Genomic DNA, 23,578 nt, shown 5'->3' on the forward strand with positions numbered 1-23,578 from the left:
GTTAACCAAAGAAAGGAAGAGAGAAGAGGGGGAGGAGGGAGGAGGGGAAGAGGGGAGAAGGAAAGAAAAGGAGAAAGGGAGGAAGGGAAGGTTGAAAAAGAGGTACCATTCACGATAGCTATAAAGCTCATAAAATATCTACAACTCACCATGAGGCAGTTTTCTATAAAGAAAAGTATAAACTATGGAAGAACAGAAAAGAGGACCCAAACATATTAAGTTCTCTAAAGGAATGATTGTATAGAGACAGAAAGTCCCACCGGATTAATTTATATATGTAAACATTCAAATACACAAAACCAGAATGGTGATTCCTCAAAAATTAAACACAGAATTACTTTACAACCCACTTCTGGGTACATACTCAAAAGAATTAAAAGCAGGGACTCAAACAGATTCTTGTACATCAATGTTTATAGCAGCACTATTCACAATAACCAAAAGGTAGAAAGGACCCAAATGTCCATCAACAGACAAATGAATAAACAAAATATAATATATATATATATATATATATATATATTATATACACACACATATATATACCATAGAATATTATTCAGCCTTAAAAATGAATGAAATTCTAATACATGCTAAAACATGGTTGAACCTTGAGGACGTTATGCTGGGTGAAATAACCAAGAGACAAAAAGACAAATATTGTATGAGCCCACTTATGTGAGGTACCTACAGAAAGCAAATTTATTGAGATGCAAAGTGAAAGAGTTACCAGGGGCTAGAGTGGGTGTCATATGGAGTCATTGCTTAATGGGGACAGTTTCAGTTTGGGATGGTGAAAAAGGTCTGGAGATGAATAGTAGTGATGGCTGGCCAGCAATGTGAATGAACTTAATGCCATTGAAGTGTGCATTTAAAAACGTTTAAAATGGGCAGGAGGCCAGGGGCGAGGGTCACTGGGATGGGGGTGGGGCCGGGGCGCAGCAAGTGAGGCCTGGGTTGGGGGAAAAAATGGTCAATTTTGTTATGTACATTTTACCCCAATAATTAATTGATTGATAAAACATTAAAAAAATACACAAAACCAAAAGGTAAATTGCTCATGGACACACACACACATATCTACTTCAAGGTAATAGTTCATGGCCTGTGTTTTACCTTAAACCATCTTAAATATTCCCTCCAATTTTGGTAAAAAGTCTGTGTGTCTATAAATGTCCAGTAAAGATCTAAAAGGAAACTTATTAATTGACACAACATTGTAAATTAATTATACCTCAATAAAAAAATAATAAATAAAATAAAAATAAAAGGAAACTTATTATCAGTAGTTACCTCTGAGTAAGAGAATGGAATTGGGGGCAGGGAGCTACAGGGAGAATTTAAAGAATCACAAGACCAGGTTGTCTGCTCTGTTTCTGACCATCTGACTACAAATCCAAGGTTCCCACAACCCCCTCCTCGGGTTCAATTCATTAGCCTGAGGCTCACAGGACTCCGAGAAACATTTTACTTACTAAATTACAGGTTTATTGTAAAGGGCTACAGCTCAGGAGCATGTGTTTACCAAACTGGAAACCCTCCAAACCCCGTCCTTTTGGGTTTTTTAGGTTGGGAGGCTTCATTATATAAGCATAGTTGATTAAATCAATGGCTATTGGTGATTAGTTCGACCTCCAACCCCAATCTCCTCCCCAGAGGTGGTGGCGGGGAGGCTGAAAATTACAACCCTCTTATCACAAGATTGGTTCCCCTGGCAACCAGCCCCCTTCCTCGGATTACATAGGGGCTTTCCAAAGGCCACTCATTAACATAAACTCAGGTGAGCTTTTATGAATAACAAAAGCCACCCATTACACCTTTATCGCTCTTATTTTTTAAGAAATTCCAAGGGTTTTAAGAGCTCCGTGCCAGAAATCAGGGATGGAGACCAAATACGTATTTCTTATCGTTAATCACAGCATCACAGCATGTTTGAAATTTTCCATAACAAAAAGTTTTTTTAAGGAAGAAAAAAATCTAAATATAAAAAGCAAAACCACGAAATACTGGAAGTAAATAAAACAGTTGTTTAAATCTTGGAACACAAAACCCCCGAAGTTTCCAAGGAAAAGATTTACAGATTAAACAACGTTAACAGTTTTAAGTTTACATATGGCAAAAGCTCCTAAAAAGGAAATTGGAAAACAGGAACAAAAGATTAGGAGAAAATGTGTTTAACATATACAACAAAGAACAAAAACCCTGTTATTTTAAGAGTTCTTGCGGATTGTCAATAAAAGACTAGGGGAAAAAATGGGCAAGGGATATTAACTAGTAATTCAGAAAAGAAGGTATGTAAATGACCAATTCATATATTAAAATCGTTCTCTAATTTGGTAATAATCAGTGTAAAGAAAATTAAAAGAACAAGGTGCCATTTTTCCCTATTAAATTGGTGCAAATGGAAAAGGTTGATATTATACAGGATTGAGGAAGGTATGAAGGAATACGAATTGACACAGGCTTTTTGGTGGGTAATTGTGAAACTGAGGAGTAACAAAGAAAAGGGGAGCCTGAAATGGAGAAGGACCCTGAGGGGCCCTCCTAAGGACAAAAGCCTTTCGTCTCTCATGCCTTATTTGTAGGAGAAAGGTTTCAGCCTCTTAGACCTTCCCTGAGTTCCAAAGGGCAGATTCAAACAACTACTCATTCAGGGAGTGAGGGAATGAAGAAAGAAATAGTGCTGTATGAGGCCTGGGCCTGGTTCCTCCTCGGGGGATGTGCATTCCAATTTGATACACATCTCTGAGTTCTTGTGTAGGAGCTAAGGCCCCCACCTAGGCGGAACATGGTAATCTTAGGCTGAGCACCAGCATGTGGACCACAGACTGGTTGGAACCAGAAGGCTTATGATTGCGATTCCTGGAACAACTGTTACCTCACCAACCAATCAGAGGAAGGGCACACACCCTGCAGACCTTCCCCCAAATCTTGCCTATAAATACTCTTCCCCAAAAACCACTGAGGAGTTTGGTCCTTCTGAGCTTGAGCTGCTCTATTCTCCTTGCTTGGCCCTGCAATAAACCTTTCTCTGCTCCAAGCTTTGATGTTTAGATTTGGCCTCACGGTGAGTCAGGCACATGAACTTGGGTTCGACAAGAACTGGACTGTGATAATTAAAATATAAAGTATACATTCTTTTTGAATCAGCAATTTTACATCTAGAAATTTATCATACTGAGTTGTATGTAGGCACAAATATATATATATATAAGAGGATTTTCATTGCATCATTGTTGGTAATAATACATAATTGAAAATGTCTGTAAGGGAGGAAAAAATGTTTCCTCTATCCTACTGGATTTTTTTAAATTGAAGTATAGTCAGTTTACAATGTTGTGTCAATTTCTGGTGTACAGCATAATGGTTCAGTCATACATATACATACATATATTCCTTTCCATATTCTTTTTCATTATAGGTTACTACAAGAAGTTGAATATAGCTCCCTGTGCTATATAGCAGAAGCTTGTTATCTATTTTATATATAGTAAGTATCTGCAGTTAGTATCTGCAAATCTCAAACTCCTAATTTATCTCTTCCCACTCCTCCCTCCTCATAACAATTAAGTTTGTTTTCTATGTCTGTGTCTGATTCTGTTTGTAAATAAGTTTATTTTTCTTTCTTTTTTTTTTTTAGATTCCACATATGAGTGATATCATATGGTATTTTTCTTTATTTTTCTGGCTTACTTCACATAGAATGACAATCTCCAGGTCCATCCATGTTGCTGTAACTGGCATTATTTTACTATTTTTTATGGCTGAATAATATTTCATTGTGTAAATGTATCACAACTTCTTTATCCAGTCATATGTCAGTGGACATTTAGGTTGTTTCCATGTCTTGGCTATTACTCTCCTAGATTCTTGAATGAGATCCCTCTGTAATAAAAAGATAGATTAACAGGAGAAAAACAAATTTAATTACAAATCTAAGTACAGGAGTATCACAAAGATATGAGACTCAATGAAATAACCAAAGGCAAGAAGTTTTCATACCTTTTAGACAAAGAAATAATACATTTGTGAAGAATTAACAAGACAGAGGGGTTAGGGAGAAGGGTAATATAATGGTGAAGAAGAAACAAGTTTTGTTTATATAGCCTTTAGCCCTAAATTCCCTGTCTCTGGTAATAAGGATGTGTTCTCCCCTTCTGGTACAGGGAGGGTACCTATCACATGGGAGATTTAGCTCCTACTTTCTTGGGGACAAAAGAGCATACTTCTTGTACCAGCTGCTTCTCAAGTACCTTTAATTCAAAATAATCAATATGGCAAAGTGGCACCTTTTAAAATGACATATTCTGAACCTCTGTACGTCTCAATGATCAGTCAGGGTGGTAATGGTTAAATAAAACATGGTGCTTCCATACTACAGAATACTACACAGCCTTTAAAAAGAATGAGAACCAATAAAAATAATAATAATAAATAAATAGATAAAAATGAGATCAACAAGAACAGATATCCAAGAGATACTGTCAAGTGAAAAAATTTGCAGACTAATACGTACAGTGTAATTATATGAATATCATTCCTCCTTAATTTCCCCAGCATTACTCATATATTACCCATCTGTAAACAAATGAATCTCTGCTCCTACCACTCATTCTGAAGAATCCTGGAGGAGGCTTCAAAACAATTCATCCTGGAGCCTGCTGCGTTGAATTGCCCACACGAGAAGAATCTTTCTCAGAAATCAATGCCTGAAAATTGAAGTCTAACGGCAAGACTTCTGACTTGAAGTAGTTTTGTGTTCTCTGAACACACCACCTTAATCCATATGTCTGTATTTCTTGTCCAGCATTCCCACAGGCCCGTTGACATATTATTTTCTCTCTTCTGGGCAATGACTGTCTTATCTCTTTGCGTATCCAGAACAATTTCAGGTGTGACTCGAGGCGTCTGTTTTACCTTAGACCATCTTCAATATTCCCTCTAATTTTTGGTAAAAATCGACGTGTGTAAATGCCCAGGAAAAGATCTGAAAGGAAACACATCATATTATTCTTAGCAGTTACCTCTGAGTAAAGGACCAGGCTTGATGGGTGAGTGAAAGGGGGAATTTCACTTTTTACTCTATAAACTTCTATATTATTGGATTTAAAATTAAATAAGCCTGGATTTATATAAATGAAATATAACACATATAAAATTTTATACTGCATCGACAATTTAAATCAATCAAATAACTTGCCTGAAGTTTTCTGTAGGATCCAGACTCTGCTACTTAGGACCTCAGGCAAGTCTTCCTTCTTCTCAAAAGCCATTGTTCTACATAGACACTTCCATAAAATTATCTATATTACTTCAGATGAATGAGGCAAGTGACAGAAAATTCTGACTCAAGATGCTTAAACAGTAAGAGAGTTTATTATCCCACATAACAAGAAGTCTAGAGGTAGGCAGGTTCTGGGGCTGGTTGAGAAAGAATCATGACAACATCAAGAAGGACCCAAGCTCTTTCCACCTCTCCACTCTGCCATCTCCAGGATATTGGCTTTGCCCTAGGGCTGCCTTCTCACATGGCTGCAAAATGGCTGCCAACATCTGGGTATTACATCCAGAAATGATTTATGGGGGAAGAAAAGTGGTCTCTAGTACTATTGTCTCTTCCCTAGGAGCCACAAAACCTTTCCTGGGAATCCCTAAGTTGGCTTCCCCTAGTGTATCAATCATCTGCCAAAATTTGGTAAAACCAGCTTTATTCATTTATCTATTTTTAGAGGAGGTACTGGGGATTGAACCCAGGACCTCATGCATGCTAAGCATGTGCTCTACCAGTTGAGCTATACCCTCACCCCTAATCACTTTTGATGCTGTCTGTTCTTCATCCTGCAGCTGCTATTTTTCCCCCATTCCATATTATCATCTCTTACTAAAACCATTGCATTAGTCTGTTTTAAAAAGATATAATTTTTCTAATTATAAAACTATTGCATATCTACTATATACATTTTGGGGAAATCCAGAAAATAAAAAGCACCTGCAATAACACTACTCAGAGATAACGACTGTGGACATTTCTGTGTATATTCTTCTTTGCTTTTCTCTATTCATGAATCCATATACAGAGATAAAAGATTTTACTTAGGTTTATAAATTGAGCTCCAACTCTTTCATAGTATTTTCTAATAATGAAATAGTATGAAATTTCTCCATGACCATAAATATTCTTCTAGGTAATCATTTTAAGAGCTGCATTATATTTTCTTATCAAGGTTTCATAATCTAGTTAAACAAACCCTTATTCTTAGATTAGGTTTTCTCCAGTTTTTTTATATTGTGAATAATGCTTAGAATGAACATATTGGTAGGTAAATCTCTGCACACATTTGTGAGGATTTCCTTAGAATAAATAAATAAATTACCAGCAGAGAAATTGCTAGTTCAAAGCACATGTGCATTTTTCCCCATTCATTTTTATTATGAGATACTTCAAGCAATCCTAAAGTCTGCTGGATATGATGATAAATACCTAGGTACCCAGCATCCAGTTTGTCAGACCTTAAGGTTTTGCCATATTTGCTTCAGATCTATTTTCTTAAGGAAAGAAAATATTAAGACATATTGAAACACCCTATGTAGCACACCCAGATCCAATTCTTTCCCTGGAGGAACAACTGTCCTCAATTTGGTGTTTTTCAGTCCCATCTGGGTTTTTAACATATATCTATCTATCTGTCTATCTATTCATTTATAGGTATATGCATGTGTAAACAATGTATGGTACTGCTCTACTTGTTTTTAAAGTTCGTGCTTCACATTTTGTTCCATAACTTGCTCTTTTTGTACAGTTTTATACTTTTGAGGCTTATCCAGATTTACACATGTATCCCCTCGTTCATTTGTTTTCCTAGCTGTTTGTATGGTACCTATTACATGACTATGCGATCAAATTTTCATTTTCTTCTTGATAGACATTTATATTGTCTCCTTTTTTCACTGTTAGAAACAACATTGCAATAAATATTCTTGGAAATATCTTCTTGCCTATATGAGCACGAGTTTCCAGCTGGGCTGGAATTGCTGGGGGCAGAGACAATGTGCGTCTTCAGCTTTACTGGACTGGTCTCCAAATTGGTGGCACCACATCACCCTGCCACCTGTACTGTAAGAGTTTTCTTTGTTCTACCTCCTCACCGCCACTTGGTTTGGCCAATGTTTCGATCCCCCTTCTCCAACCCCAGCCATGTAGGAGAGTAGTCATTTCTCTGAATTCTGTCACCACGAAGTGTTACCAGTTTTTCATCTTTGCTAATTTTAGGCCAAAAAAAAAAAAAAAAAACCCCACAAGATATTTGATGATGTCTAAATACATTTTGATTCATTTTTTTCAAATTATAAAAATCACAAGTTGTTTTAGAAAATTTGAAAATATAGATATGCCAAAAAAGAAAGAATAATCCCCTTTAATCCCTCTGCTGAAATATAGTATCAAATATCTGACATTTGTTGAATGTTTTACTCTACATATACCTAGGGTGGCTTTTGATACCTAATATTTCCACAAACAGGATTTACTAATGGGTATTTAATATACATGTTATATATATATATATATATATATATATATACACACACACACACACATACATACACGTACATATATATGATGCATATACGTATGTATTTCACCTAAAAAGTACTACTTTTTTATAAGCTTGTTGTTTTCACCAAACAAGTAAGTCACGATCATTTTCTCATATCATCTCTATCTATTCTGGACTGAAGAGTGTTATTTTTATTTATTTATTTATTTATTTGTTTGTTTGTTTGTTTATTTATTTGTCATTGAAAGTACTGGGGATCGAACCCAGGATCTGGTGCTTGCTAAGCATGCGCTCTACCACTGAGCTATACCCTCCACCCCCAAGAGTGTTATTTAAAGACTTCCACGTTTATAGCCATCTGTCTCCCTTCACCACCCAGACACCAAAGACCAAACTGAACCCAGCAACAAGTCCTAGGAAGCTGGCTTGCTGCTGGTTGTATAGTGGTACAACTAACTCAGCCCTACGTGGAAATGTAATTAACATATGAGAACTCTTCAGTACTCAGGGAGGCCAACTCCCACCTCTGCCTTAGAGCCTTCTGCTGGGGACCGCCTACCCTATCTGCCCATCAGAAAACATAACAGGCAACTCCTTTTAGCTGCTGGCTCTCCTGCACCCTCATCCCACATGCTTACGTTTTCTCACCACCACTACCCTTCATTGTAAACGTATTACCTGTATCCTCAGCCTCTTGCCTTCATGGTCCACCCCCTAAAACAGCAAACTCTCCAGACACTGATGCATAGGAAGTTTGATATTCAATTCTCTTATGTGGCCTGGCCCATGTGGACACTTGAGGAGGTGAACTATATTTGGATTTGATTCAGCTTCCACGGCAGAAAAGACTGCAATGGATGTACCATTGCTCGTCTAGACTACTGCAATAGCTCTCACTCCCTCAAGCGTTGTCTTTCTCCCCACTGCGCCTTCTGCTCCACAAATCCACCCACAAAGCTGTAAGTGAGCTTCCTAAAAATTAATTCTGTTATGCCATTTCTCTGCACAAAATACTCCAGTGTGCTGCCCTGTACTACAGGATCAAGCCCAAGTGCCTGCTGCAAGGCCCTCTGGGATCTCTGCTGCTGCTGCCATTCCACCTACCACTCCTGCCTCACTCCGTCTGCTCTAGTAATTCTGAGTTGTTCTCTGCCCTCCTGACGCCATTTCCCACTCTTGTGCCTTTGCATATACTTCCTTTCCTGTCTAGAATGTCTCCCCTTCTTGTTTGCCTGGAAAACTCCTATTCATCCTTCAAAGTCCTATTCCAAAGATACTCCCACCAACTCAAAGTGCCACCCTACGTATTCCTCATTCATTACAAAGAGGAAAAGTTACCTTTACAATGTAGAAGCTGAGCTAATGCCACCTTAACCAGGGGGTCAAAATTATCATCATCATTAATGGGACAAACAGATATCACATGCCCCCAGGGAGATGTACTGAGAATGACACATTGTGGTACTGTTCTTGCCAAAAATATTTCCCCTGAACCTAATCCCAAAGGAATGCTCAAACACTTCCAAATTGAAAGAAGGTCTGCAAAACTGGCCCGAACTCTTCACAAACGTCAATGCCTAGGAAAGACGAAAGCAAAACCAAAGGCTCAGAAATGGTTCCAAATTAAAAGATGCAAAAGAAGCGTAATAATAAATGCGATGTGTGATCCTTGATTCCATCCTGGATCAAAGGGGGAAAAAACAGCTACAAATAACATTATTGGGAGGACTGGTGAGTTTTGAATATGGAGTATATATTAGATAATAATGTCGGGTCAATGTTAAATTTCCTGAGTACGGTCACTGTATTGTAGTTGTGTAGGACAGTGTCCTTGTTCTTAGGACATTCAGAAAGGGCTAGAGTGTTGCTATATCTGCAGTTAACAATGGCTCATCAAAAAGAAGCAAACAGATAAATATGTGTGTTCGTATATCTAAACGGAGAGAAAAGGGAAATGTGATGAAGTCTTAACAATAGGAGAGTCATAGGTGAAGGGGAAACAGGTGCTCATTATTCTGGTCCTGCTGCTTTTCTGTAGGTTAGAAATTTTTCAAAACAAACACTTGGACAGAATAAACAATAAAAAAAAAAATGAACAAAAAGCTTTGTTCCAGGTCATGTTTTCTGTGAAGCCTTTCATGACATCCTCCGTATCGCCCCCAGTCCCCAAAGACACACACATAACACAATGAATCACCCTCTCTTCTGGACTCTTTCATGGTGATCTAGCTCTCTGACCAAACTATAAGCTCTTTGATATCCAGGCCTGGGTGTGTTGTGCTGGGTCTACACAATGCTAGGACTGTACCTGACACAGATTGGATGCTCAGCTGATGTTTTTAAATTAAAAATTTTTTTATTTATTTTTCTTGTCTCTATTATTATTATTTTTTGCACTGGGGGTGGTGATTATGTTTGTTTATTTATTTATTTTTTAAATAGAGGAACTGGGGAATTGAACCCAATACCTTATGCATGCTAAGAGCACATTCTACCACTGAGCTATACCCTTCCACCCTATTATTAATTTCTTTTTTTAAATTGAAGTATAGTCAGTTACAATGTGTCAGTTTCTGGTGCACAGCATCATGTTTCAGTCATACGTATATTCCTTTTGATATTCTTTTTCATTATTGGTTACTACAAGATATTGAATACAGTTCCCTGTGCTCTATCAGCTGAATTTTTTTTTTTTTTTAATTAGTAAAGCTGATTCTTGAGGCTTGGAAAGGATTCAGTAAGCAGGCAGGATCGAGCAAGTTTTCTTAAGCGAGAGGAATGGCTGGAGCAAAAGTAAGGTATTTTGCAGTTACCAAGAACATTCGATTGGTTTGGTCAGAGCTGCAGATATTTATATAAGTGGAAATGCCTAGCACACAACAGATTCTTAATAAAAATTTGGTGAGTCAATGAATGAATGAGATTGGAAAGGCAGGCTTGGAACAGAGGGGAAAGGGCCCTGGCCGCTGACTTGAGAAATCTGAACGTTAACTAGTTCCTGACACCCAGGGTCTTTTCCCAGTGGCAGGAAGAGAGTGTGTTCCTGAGCAAGTCTCTTACATATTTTTTTTCCCTCAGTAAAAAGGAAAAGTAGAGATAAGTGGAAGTCTGAAAGTGACCCATTTCCAAACTCAGGAGGAGGAAACATCTTCTCCTCACCCATCCAGGAAAAGCTCTACAGTGGAGTTTTAAGACATCCAACATCCCTCAGATGAAAGGGCATTACAGGCTGTTGGCTGGAAAAAGAAATAAATGAATCTGTTTAATACGAGCCACGCTTGTCTTTGAGAAGAGTGTACAGAATTATTTGGGTTAATTTTACTACATTTTTAGAGTTTAAGGAGCACATCTTTGCACACAACCCAAAATGATAAGGAGTGAGGGGGAAGTAACAAATCTCTCAGCTGCACTGTGAAAGAATTTGTTAGTTTTAGGTTATAGTTGTTTTGAATCTTCAGTCAAATTCTACAAAAATCTTAGCTGAAAGGAAATGCAAATCTCAGGAAGCAATTAAAACAATCTACTTCGGGCCCAATTATGATAGAGTATTGACTTGTTTCAGTATTTTGAACATGCCTGGGAAGAGACCATGGGTGGTGGTCAAAATGACTTGTAGTTTACAAAGCACAGGGGCTTTCTTTTTGGAGAAAGTAGACAAGATCATTGGAGCTGTTCTTTCAGGTAATAAAGTAGAATTAAGTGATAAATCATCTGGGCCGTATGCACAAATGGATAGTGACACAGCTAAATTAGTCACAACTGTTCATCACAGGCCAACTACATGAGAGATAAAGGGCCATATATCAGCAATGTTCCCGTATAAACAGTTCTGATGTGTCTGCAAGCAGAAGCGTGATAATATGGCTACAATCAACACAGAAGTATCACGCGGGCTCGCCAAGCCCAGCCAAACCCCTATCTCCCTGAAGTTTTATAGAGATTAGCATATCACGTGAGCCAAACGCTGCGCCGCAATTTAAAATACGATACTGTTACTTTATACAAAAATGTAAGCCCTGTTCTTGAACACCAATAAAATAGAAGCATTCTTAGATATTGTGTTCAGTGTGGCCTAATAATTGAAGCATAAAATAGATATCTGGTAACAGAACATTTTAAAACATCAAGACAGATAAGAATTTGGGCTTGGAACATAAATGTCTATGAGGAAAGATAAAAAGAAGAGAGATCTGGGGTTTCTCTGAAGACCCAGCTCTGCGGCCAAGTCCTTCCTGTAGCAAGCTGCCATTGCCATGGAAACCAGTGGGAAGGGCAGTGGGAGATTGTGATGCCTGCGCGGGGGGTTTGGGAGGGGTGTAAGGCGTGGGAGGGGTGTGAGGGGTGGGAGGGAGGGAGGGGGCGAGGGTGGAGAGGAGATGGAGACCAGTGACCGGTGTACTGTCCCCCCAAACCCTCTCCAGAGACTTCATGGAGCTGCAGCTTCCTGAACTCACTCCCGGGAGCACTGCCACCAAGCAGCCCGCCAGAGACACCGCTGTCCCGCCACCTTGATGACAACACCTCCGTGTCCCCTCCTGGCCCAGGCTGTCGGGCAGCCCTCGATCCATGACCTCTCCCAGATAACCAGCAGTCTATACATCAGCAGTGGTGTGGCAGCCAATAACAAACTCATGCTGTCTACCAACCACATCACCACAGTCATCAATGTGTCGGTGGAGGTGGCCAACACGTTCTTCGAAGACATCCAGTACGTACACGTGCCCGTTGAGGATGCTCCCAGCTCCCAGCTCTACGACTTTTTTGACCCCATCGCAGACCACATCCACAGCGTGGAAATGAAGCACGGCCGAACGCTGCTGCACTGCGCCGCTGGGGTGAGCCGCTCTGCCGCTCTCTGCCTCGCCTACCTCATGAAGTACCACTTCATGTCTCTGCTGGACGCCCACACGTGGACCAAGTCGTGCCGCCCCATCATCCGGCCTAATAATGGCTTTTGGGAACAGCTTATCCATTATGAATTCAAGCTGTTCAGTAAGAACACCGTTCACATGGTCAATTCCCCGGTGGGTATGATTCCGGACATCTACCAGAAAGAGGTCCATTTGATGATGCCGATGGGAGCCATCCCGGCCAATCCTTGACATCTGCTGCAAATCCTCCACCAGCCTTGAACTGAACGTTGAACTTATGTTGGTAAAGAAACTAGAAACCACCTTTTAGAAGGGCAAGCGAAAAGGAGGGAGGGGGGAGGCGGGGGTCTTTTAGCTTAGTTATGCCTTATCTTTAAAGAATAAAATGCATTAAATGTAACTTGGTGATAATGTTTCTTATCCTGTGGGGGGCAGGGCATGGCTGCTGGGGCCTGGCCAGAGAGGAGGGTGGGGAAGGTGGTGCCCAGCTTAGATGGATCTGCACCCTGTGACCTGCCAGAGGCTGACCCGGGAGCGAGTCTGTGCCCCCCACCCCCACCATCGCACCTGCTTCTTCGCAACCCAAAGCCAGAATCTTCTTTGACACCCTGTGCTTCTTACAGTAAGTGCCAACCTACTGGGTAGGTGGCCTTCTTGGGGTTCTCTGGGAGTCCTGGAGGAGCCTCAGGCCACCCCTGCCCCCACCTTCAACCACAGAGACCCAATTCTGGTTTTCTAGATTATATTTACATATAAAATAGTTTTCAAAAAACCCATTCCACTATATAAAGTTGAAAAACATATTTTCTAGTGCTGTACTATATGGCAGGGTCTCAAGGTGCCCTGGGCAACCCCTCACCAGCCTTTGTGAGAAAGGAACATTAATCCCCTCCTCCAGGGATGCTAAGAGAGAGAGCCCACCCAGCACCAGGCCTCAGTTCCTCTCATGGGCCTTGGTGTGGTAGGCTGGAGCTGCTGGCCAGCACTCGGCTCTGCCACCTCCTCCCGTTATGACTGGGGGCCTCTCAGAGCCTCGGTTTCCTCACCCGTCTCTCCTAGGGTTGCTGAGAGGATTAGATTCCTTAGCATGGGACCTAGCACGCCAATGGTTTCCTGCTTAGAGGAAAGGGCTGCTCTTGCTACTAAGGATGCTCTTTGGCCCTCCTGGTTGGGGATCAGTACATTCATCCTCACAGTGGCATTTCCCCCATCTGTGCACCGCCCTTTGTGTCCATGAAGTGATCTTCCCCAAAAAATCATCCTGTCTGTAAAAACAAATTGTTTAAAGTTCTTTCGGACCCTACCTCAGAGGAGAGATTTAGAGTCTTTTCAGAGTTCCTATTGTGTCATTGTACATAATCCATGTGTAAGCAAGAAGCAAGAGGCACCATTCCAGTCCCTCGCTTCAGCTTCCCCCTAAAGGGTTTGTTTAGAATCACTTCCCTCTGTACACATCTGTTTTCAAATTTTCCTCTTCTTATAAGAACACCAGTCATATTAGGGGCTCATTCTACTCCAGTATGATTTTTCTTTTTCTTTTTTTTATTGAAGTGTAGTTGATTTACAATGTTTCAGGTGTATAGCAAAGTAATTCATATATAGGTATGTGTGTACATATGTATATTCTTTTTCAAAAGATTCCTTTCCATTATAACAAGATTTTAAATATAGTTCCCTGTGCTATACAGTCGGTCCTTGTTTATCTATTTTATATATAGTAGTGTGTGTATGTTAATCCCAAGCTCCTAGTTTATCTCTACCCTGCTTTCCCTTTTGGTAACCATAAGTATGTTTTCTATGTCTGTGAATCTAGTTCTGTTTTGTAAGTATGTTTATTTGTATCATTTCTTTAGAGTCCACATACAAGTGATATGATATTTGTCTTTCTCTGACTGATATCACTTAGTATGATCATCTCTAGGTCCACTCATATTGCTGCAAATGGCATTTCATTCATTTTTATGGCTGAGTAATACTCCATTATATATATATAGATATATCTATATCTATATCTATATCTATATATATCTATATCTATATATATCTTCTTTTTTAACATTTTTTATTGATTTATAATCATTTTACAATGTTGTGTCAAATTCCAGTGTAGAACAAAATTTTTTATATGTATCTTCTTTATACCACAGCATTTAGGTTGCTTCCGTGTCTTGGTTGTTATAAATAGTGCTGCTATGAACATTGAGGTGCATGTATCTTTTTATATTAGAGTTTTTGTCTTTTCCGGATATGTGCCCAAGAGTGGGACTGCTAGATGGATCATATGGTAACTCTATTTTTAGTTTTTTAAGGAACCGCCATACAGTATGACTTCATCTTAACTAATTCCATCTGCATCAACCCTATTTCCAAATAAGGTCACGTTCTGAGGTTTGGGGGGGTTAGGACTTCAACATATTTGGGGAAGAAGATACAATTCGGCCCATAACAGGACTGTCTCCAGTTTTGGGGGAGTATGCATAAAGTGATATAACCCACACAGACACACACACAGAGAAGAAAAGGATCACGTCACTTGGAAAAAGAGAAGTGTCACAGTGTAAAAGTAAAATATGAGTTACAGTGAACAATAATAATGACCATGTATTCGGAAGCTATTATATGCCAAGAACAGTACTGGCCACTTTACAACAGTGTCTCAAGTCTTTTCAAAGGCTTTTCAAAGTAGTTACTGTCCTTATCATACAAATGAGAAAACAGGTTCCAAGAGGTTAAGGAATTTGCCCAAGGCAGCACACAAGTGTGAAGAGATGGCATGCAGACGGGCTCTCTTCTCCTGCATTTCTTTTGAGATCAAGGTAAGTAGATTGAAAAAAAGGATATTTTTGAGCCATTCCCTTGATTCCCAAAGAGTACGCATACAAATCACCTGGGGAGTTTTTATTATACAGATACCTGGGCCTCACCATCACAAATTTAGATTCAGTAGGCAATAGGTAAGGTCCAGGAAACGGCATTTTTTTTTTTTAATTGAATTACAGTGTGTCAATTACAATGTGTCAATCTCTGGTGTACAGCACAATTTCCCAGTCATGCATATACATACATATATTCGTTCTCATGTTTTTTTCCATTAAAGGTTATTACATGATATTGAACATAGTTCCTTGTGCTATACAAAAGAAACTTTTCAAAAAATCTATTTTTATATATAGTGGCTAACATTTGTAAATCTCAAACTCCCAAATTTATCCCCTCCCACCCCATTTCCCTGGTAACCATAAGATTAAAGATTGTTTACTAAGTCTGCAAGTCTGTTTCTGTTTTGTAGATGAGTTCATAGTGTCTTTTTTTTTTTTTAGATTCCACTTATGAGTGATATCATATGGTGTTTTGCTTTTTTTCTGTCTTTCTGGCTTACTTCACTTATAAAGACGATCTCTGGGTCCATCCATGTTGCTGCAAATGGCATTATTTTATTCTTTTTTATGGCAGAGTAGTATTCCATTGTATAAATATACCACAACTTTTTTATCCAGTCATCTGTTGATGGACAGGAAGCTGCATTTTTAACAAGCACCTTAAATGACCCTGATGAAGGCTAAGAAATGTCAACCAAACAGTAGTGAATGCATGAATACTAGGTATTTCATATCTTCTCATCTTTGTCCTTCTTTTTTGAATTATCTCTTTATGCACTAAGACAATTTTCTATGTAAATTTTTTCTTTTTCTTTTCAGTTGTGGGACCTGAAATATAGAATACAGATACTCAACTTTTTTTTTTTTTAACATTTTTTTTATTGAGTTATAGTCAGTTTACAATGTTGTGTCAATTTCCAGTGTAGGGCACAATTTTTCAGTTATACATGAACATACATATATTCATTGTCACATTCTTTTTCACTGTGAGCTACCACAAGATCTTGTATATATTTCCCTGTGCTATACAGTATAAAGATACTCAACTTTTCTTGTCAAATATGTTGCATATGTTTCCCCACTTTATCACATGCCATTTGTTGATGGTGCTTGTTTGTGATTCAAAAGTTTAAATTTATGTAGCTAAATCTATGAATCTTTAACTGAATTGTTCTTGCTTTTGAATGACACTTTGAAGGTTTTCTCCAGTGCATAATCATAAAAATGTTAACTATTATTTCTCCTCATTTATATTTTTTCACTTTTAAACCTTCCCCTCTTTTTTTTAATTTGAAAATTTTCAAACATCCAAAAAGGTTAACCAATTGCTAGCCTTTTGTCATATATGCTTTCTCTCTCAATATAATGCTTTTTTCTCTGACCCATTTGAAAATAAGTTGCAGATACCATGACCCTTCACCCTTGAATATTTCAAAATGCATCATCTAAGAATAAGGACATTCTCCTACATACTCAAAATATCATTATCAAACCTAAGCCAATTAATTAACAGTAATTCTCTAAGACTCAATCCATATTTAAATTTTTCCCAAAATGTCTTTTATAGCTATTTTTTTCTTTCTTAAACAGGATCCAATTAAGAGCACACATTATATTTCATTATTGTATTTGTTTTAATCTAGAACAGTGCCCTCGCTCTTTTCTCTCCTGACATTGTCTTTTTGATGAGTCTGGAACAATTTTGTGGTATAAGGTCCAGCACTCTGGATTTGTCCAATTATTTCCTCTTGCTATTGTTTTACTTGTTCCTTTATCATTTGCATTTTCTTTAAACTCGACGTCGGGTCTAGAGGTTTGATTAGATTTGGGTTGAGTAATTTTTCCTCGAACACTTCAGAAGTGCTGTCATGTTGTGTCACATCAGGAGGCACAAATGTCTCTTTGTCCCATTAGCAGTGATGCTAAGTTTGTTAAAAAAAAATCCTTTTTTTTTTTCATGGAGGTACTGCGGATTGAACTCAGGACCTCATGTGTGCTAAGCATATCCTTTACCACTGAGCTATAATTCCACCCACAGTGGTACCAAGTTTGATCACTTAGTTAAGATGGTGACCACCAGATATCTGCTTTTAAAACTAGTAAGCAATCTGTAGGGCGATACTTTTATACCATGTGAATATCCTGTTTCTTTCATCCAATAATATTAGTATTTATTAATGATTTTTGCCACCATCAATTATTACACTGGGGGACATGTGACACTTAAATCGATCCTAAGTTAATTTTGGTCTCTGGTATTTCATATAAGTTGGAGTTACTTAATTTTTAAAAATAATTTTGAGATGTTGCAAAACCACCATAAATATTTGTCTGCTTTTGTTCCTGCTGGGTTGTTACATCCTCTATCTTTTCTTGTACCGGTAACACATACCTTAAAATTGGTGCAGCTTCATAATCAGCTGTGACATTTGGTAGAGCAATGACGTCCCCCTACCCCACTCCCACCTTTTTCAGAGGTGTTTTTGTCATTGTTGTTGTCAGAGTCTTTCTTCTTCTTTTCTGAAGGAATCATTTTAACAGTTACGGCAGTTTGGATTGGAATTACTATTTTCTTGTGTATTAGCCAAGATTGAATCAGGAAAACCAAAACCATAATAGTTATTTTATCAGAACAAATCTAATATAAAGAACTATTTAAACAGGTATTGGGGGACTGAAAGGCAAAAATAGAACACACATTGTATGTGTTTCTACATAGATAAATATTTAAATAAAAGGTCATCTACCCAGAATGTGAAACTTGATCAGTAAAGTGTTAATCCTATTTCTGGAGTTCATATATCTTAATTCCAAAGGCTCATTGTGCTATAAAATTGTAATTTAGTATACTCACACACACACATACACACACACACACACCCCTTCATTCAATTCTTTTGAGTTCAATTTTTTTAGAATGGTTTTTGCCTGCTAAAACATTTACCATGTCTCCTACATTACCGATGAGACATCCATGACATCACGGGATTATTTGTTTTGACCTAAACTGTTGAGGTAAAGAAGTAAAGATATAAAGGGGGAGGGATAAATTAGGAATTTGGGATTGGCAGATACAAACTACTATATCCAAAACAGATAAACAACAAGGTCCTACTGTATAGTACAGGGAAATATAGTCAATATCTTGTAATAACCTATAATGGAAAAGAATTGATGTATAACTGAATCACTATGCTGTACACCAGAAACTAACACAACATTGTAAATCAACTATACTTCAATTAAAACAAACCATGGAAGTAAAGATACACAATAAGAGGGGTACGTTTCTCTGTGGGTACTTGAGAGCCTGTCTCCAGCTACCTCAGTGTCTTGTTTCCATATGCCTTCGCTATTTCCCACTAATGAAATATAGGAAGGTTGGGGGGGTGACCTCTTGATCACCTTTTGGGAACTGCCTGATGAGGGGAGAGGAGGCAGTGAAAATATGAATTTTATGGTAACCTTTTGGTGCTTGGGCCAGACTCCTTGCCAGGTCCTCTCCATCCAGAGAGATGGATCAAGGTCACATAGCTGTGTTCAGAAAGTGTATTTAACAAGACTTTCTGAAATAGGGCATAATAGTGTTAGAACCTGGACTCATAATTGGCTTCTTTCTTCAGTAGCCTCTAGGGTGAGGGGATAAAAAAATGAGCATGGAACTTGACCAAATTAGAAGGTCTGTGTGATAAATTTGATTGAACTCTGGAAGCTCCAAGTTTTGGCAGATCTGGGGCCTGTGCTGGGGACTGTGAGAATTTGCATTCATTTCCAGCTTTATTGCATGATGCTCAAAGAATCTGGCTTGTATAATTTCTGCATTACAGCACTGAAATTTTCTCATTAGCTGTCTTCCTAAATAGTGGAACATGCATTGTCTACTGGTAGGATTCTAAGTGTGTGTGTATATGTGTGTATATATATATATGTTTTATCATATTTTATTATTTAAAAAAACTTTTCATGTTTGACTAGGTAATATACCTGTGATTCAGCATCCAAATGGTACATAGGGGTATATAGAGTGAAAAGCCTCCTCATCTCTGACCTCTAGTCAACCAGTTCTCCTCCCCAAAGGCAGTTGTTATTAATTTTTCTCATATCCTTCTAAGATACTACTTTATGCATCTACAAGGAATTACATTTGTATTTTCTCTCGTTTTTCAACAAATGGTAGCATTCTTTACACATTGTTCTCTATCTTGTTTCTTTTTGTTTAATAATATATATTACAGATCATGCTAAGTCAGTAAAAGAAAACATCCTTATTCTCTTTTACAATTGCATAGTATTCCATTGTATGGAAGTATTATAATTCATCTAACCTGTCCCTTATTGATGGACATTTAGGCTGTTGCCAGAATTTTGCTATTACAAATAATAAGGCAATTAATAAACTTACATAGTTAAGTTTATGCACATAAATTTATTCATGTGCAAATATATCCACAGGGTATTATTAGAAATGGAAACAGTGGGTCTGCATTCAGGAAAACCCAGTTTTCCATCTGTGTGTCTCCTTTACTACTCATACAACTACCACATACACTCACACAGAACACTTCACTTCTGACACTTCTGGTCACCAATATTTGGAGGTTTTCCCCCAACCAAGCAATTCTCTGCAACACCAGCTGGTGTCCTATAATTTTATTCAATTCTGACACCATCTACCTGGAGATCACATAGGTAAAGGGCTCAGTCCCACAGGACCGCTCCCTCCCCTTCAGATGCCAGTTGTGAGTAGTAGGTCCCCAGGTTACCCACAGCAATTGTGGTTACAAATAGGAGGTTCCCACGCACCCCGACACCAGGTTTAATTAATTTGCTAGAGTGGCTCACAGAACTCAGGGAAACACTTTACGTTTATCAGTTTGTTAGAAGATATAATCACGGACACAGATGAACAGCCAGATGAAGAAATAGATGGGGCGAGGTCTAGGAGGGACCCAAGAGTAGGAGCTTCTGTTCTTCTGGACTTGGGGTGCATCACCCTCCTGGTACGTGGATGGTTCACCCATCTGGAAGCTCCTGGAACCTCATTGTTTGGGGATTTTTAAACAGGTTTCCTCATGTAGGCATGGCTGATCATTAACTGCATTCCCAGCCCTCTCTCCTCTCTGGAGAATGGGGGAGCTGAAAATTCCAAGCTTCTAACGGTGCCTTAGTCTTTCTGACTACCAGCCCCATCCAGGAGCCACCCAGGTCCACCTGGAGTCACCTCATTAGAAGAAAAGATGCTCCTAGTGCTTCTGTCACATAGGAAATGACAAGGATTTTTAGGAGCTCTGTGCCAGAAACGGGGAAGGAGAGGGCACAGAGCAATATATATATTTTTTCTATTATCTCACAGGGTCATAACTTGAAATTTTGATAAACATTGCCAGATTAATTCCTATGGATGTTATTAACACCAACCAGCAATGTATCAAAGTGCCTGCTTCCTCACAGAATCAGCAGCATGGGGTATTATCAAACTTTGTACCTTTGGCCATTCTGACTAGGCAGAGGTAGTATCTCAGTTTACTTTTTTTTTTAATTGAATTTACAGTCAGTTACAATGTGTCAATTTCTGGCATACAGCACAATGTCTCAGTCATGCATATACATACATATATTGGTTTTCATGTTCTTTTTCATAATCTCAGTTTACTTTTAATTTGCACATTTCTTATTACAACTAAGTTCTAGCATCTTTGCATTCTTTTAAGAGCCATTTGCATTTTTCTTTCCATGAACTGGCTGCTCATATCAATTTTTTATTAGATTGTTAGTCTTTTTTTCTTATTGATTTGTAAGAACTCTAGCAGAGAAATACGGCATTTGTTTGTGATAAGAATTTCAAATATTATCTCCAGTTTTTCATTTGTCTTTTGATTTTGCTTAGAATCGATTTACCAGGTAGAGGTAACTTTTATTAAGTCAAATTTACTATTATTTATTTATTTATATTTTTATGTTTTCATTTTTATGACTCTTAGGTTCTGTGTCACTCCCAGAAAGGCTTTCCATGCTTGAAGATTATACTAAAAGATCTCCCATTGCTCTTCAAGTGCTTTTATGGTTTTAATTTAAACATGTACATATTTGATCCATATAGAATATATTCTGGTACAAAGTATGAAGTATGGACCCAACATTACTTTATCTTCAGGTTGCTACCACCATTCTTACCTATTTATCTAATTTATAATATAAGAAAATGTATGTTATATTCATATATAGTTTATATATAATCCATAATATATTATATATTATTAACAGTATTCATATTCCTTATATTCATTTTTATTTTTGGTCTGCTTAATATGCCCAATGAGTAAGTGGTATATAAGTCTTATATTGCATCACAGAGAAAAAAATGTGACAATGAGTGTGTATATGTCCATGAATGACTGAAAAATTGTGCTGAACACTGGAATTTGACACAACATCGTAAAATGATTATAAATCAATAAAAAATGTTAAAATAAATAAATAAGTCTTATATTGCAATCATCTGTATGTCAATTTCTCCCTATATTTCTGGGATGATTAACTTTACGTGTTAACTTAGCTAGGCTATGGTGCACATCTGTTTGGTCAAACACTAGTCTACGTGTTGCTGTGAAGGTATTTGTGGATGGGATTAACGTTTGCAATCAGTACTTTAACTAAAGCAGATTGCCTCCATTATGTGGGTGGGCCTCATCCAATCAGTTGAAGGCCTTAAGAGCAAAGACTCAGGTTTCCCAGAGAAGAAGCAATTTTGTCACAAGACTGCAACGTAGAAACTGCCTGAGTGTTCAGGCTGCTGGCCTGCCTTGTAGATCTTGGACTCAAGACTGGAATTATCGACTCTTATCTGGGTTTCTAGCCTGTTGCCCAGAACTTCCCCCTACCCCCCACCCCACCCTGATCTGTAGATCTTGGACTTGCCAGTCCCCACAATGACATAAGCCAATTGCCTCAAATAGTTCTCTGTCTCTTTCCCACTCTCTCTCTAAGTATATGTAATGCTATTAGTTTTGTTTCTCTGGAGAACCCTGACTAATACAATTTCTAATAGCTTTATATGTTTTCATAGTATGATAGTCTGGCATTGAATGTCAAGATAATGAAAATTTTATTTATACCCTTTTACTAATATAAAATTAACTCTCTTTGCCTGATTAATGCTTTTGTCTTGATTTGCTAATATTGCCAACTCTTCTCCCACCCCCTTTTTTTGGTCTGCATTTGTCTAATTTATCTTTGCCTCTTTTTCATTTTGTAACACATTATGTCATTTTAAAAATAGTACGTCTCCTGTAACTAGATTATACTTAAATTTCTTTTACTCAACCAAGTCTTTTAATAGGGGATTTACATTTTAAAATTCTGAAATCTTTTGGTTTATGCTGTTTTGTTCTGTGACTTATTGATTAACGTTTCTCTGCTATTTTCTCTACTTTCAGTTTTGTTTTTATCTTCTCCATTGTTTTAGAAAGTATTTTATTCTATTAGTTGAAGGCAGCTACCTGGAAGAAAGGCAAAACTTGTACGTTTTACAACATCTTTCTATTTCCTGAATTAATACAGCAAATATATTACCTAGCATGGACCTTTAAGTTTTTCAAAAGCTTTTTTTTTTTAAAACATATTTTTATCTAATTCCTAGGTCCAAAGTGAAACAGCATATTTTGAATCACACCTTTGAGATATAGAATTTAGCGCATTTTTTCTTTACCTCCTTCCCATTCTAATGCATGAAAATGTTAACTCAGGTTTTAAGATTCATATACTTTTTTACTATTTTAAAAATTCAGAACCTAATCTGAGAAAAAGTATTGAGATTAAGATTTAATTTTATAATTAAATATGATGCAATTATTTAGATGCACTTCTATTTTGGCTCCATTCCATGACTTCCCCATTCTTGAACTTTTTTCCCCACCCCCTTCATCTCTTGGTAGGTTGAAAAAATACTGTAAACCAATTTTTTCAAGAAGGTGATATATTTTACAATCCCCTATGTAGCAGAGAGTGTTTTTCTGACATTTTTACACCTGAAAAACAACTCAGATGAATATTGCATTTTGGAATCAAACTTTTCTCTCTAAAACTCTAGATATGAGCAATCTTGACTGACATTTGTTTTTATCTGGGCAAACTGACTTCATTTTGTTTCACTCAAAAAAGTATAGACAGTTTAATATTGTAGCTTAAAAGTTTTGCCATGATGTGTCCAATTGTGTGACCCCTTTTATTGACTTTGCATAGAACATAGTAGGTTCTTTCAATCAACATATAC

The 23,578-nt window shown here is 37.8% G+C and overlaps 1 protein-coding gene across 1 annotated transcript; it reads left to right on the top strand.

Moving 5' to 3' along the window:
• The first annotated feature begins 11,880 nt into the window (after positions 1 to 11,880).
• Positions 11,881 to 12,658, top strand: DUSP21 (dual specificity phosphatase 21). Its single transcript, XM_006194056.2, has one exon. The coding sequence runs from the start codon at positions 12,068 to 12,070 to the stop codon at positions 12,656 to 12,658; it is 591 nt and encodes a 196-aa protein (XP_006194118.1). The 5' UTR covers positions 11,881 to 12,067.
• The last annotated feature ends 10,920 nt before the right edge of the window (positions 12,659 to 23,578 follow it).

The sequence above is a fragment of the Camelus ferus genome, chromosome X (genome assembly GCF_009834535.1).
Source record: "Camelus ferus isolate YT-003-E chromosome X, BCGSAC_Cfer_1.0, whole genome shotgun sequence".
NCBI classification, from domain to species: domain Eukaryota; kingdom Metazoa; phylum Chordata; class Mammalia; order Artiodactyla; family Camelidae; genus Camelus; species Camelus ferus.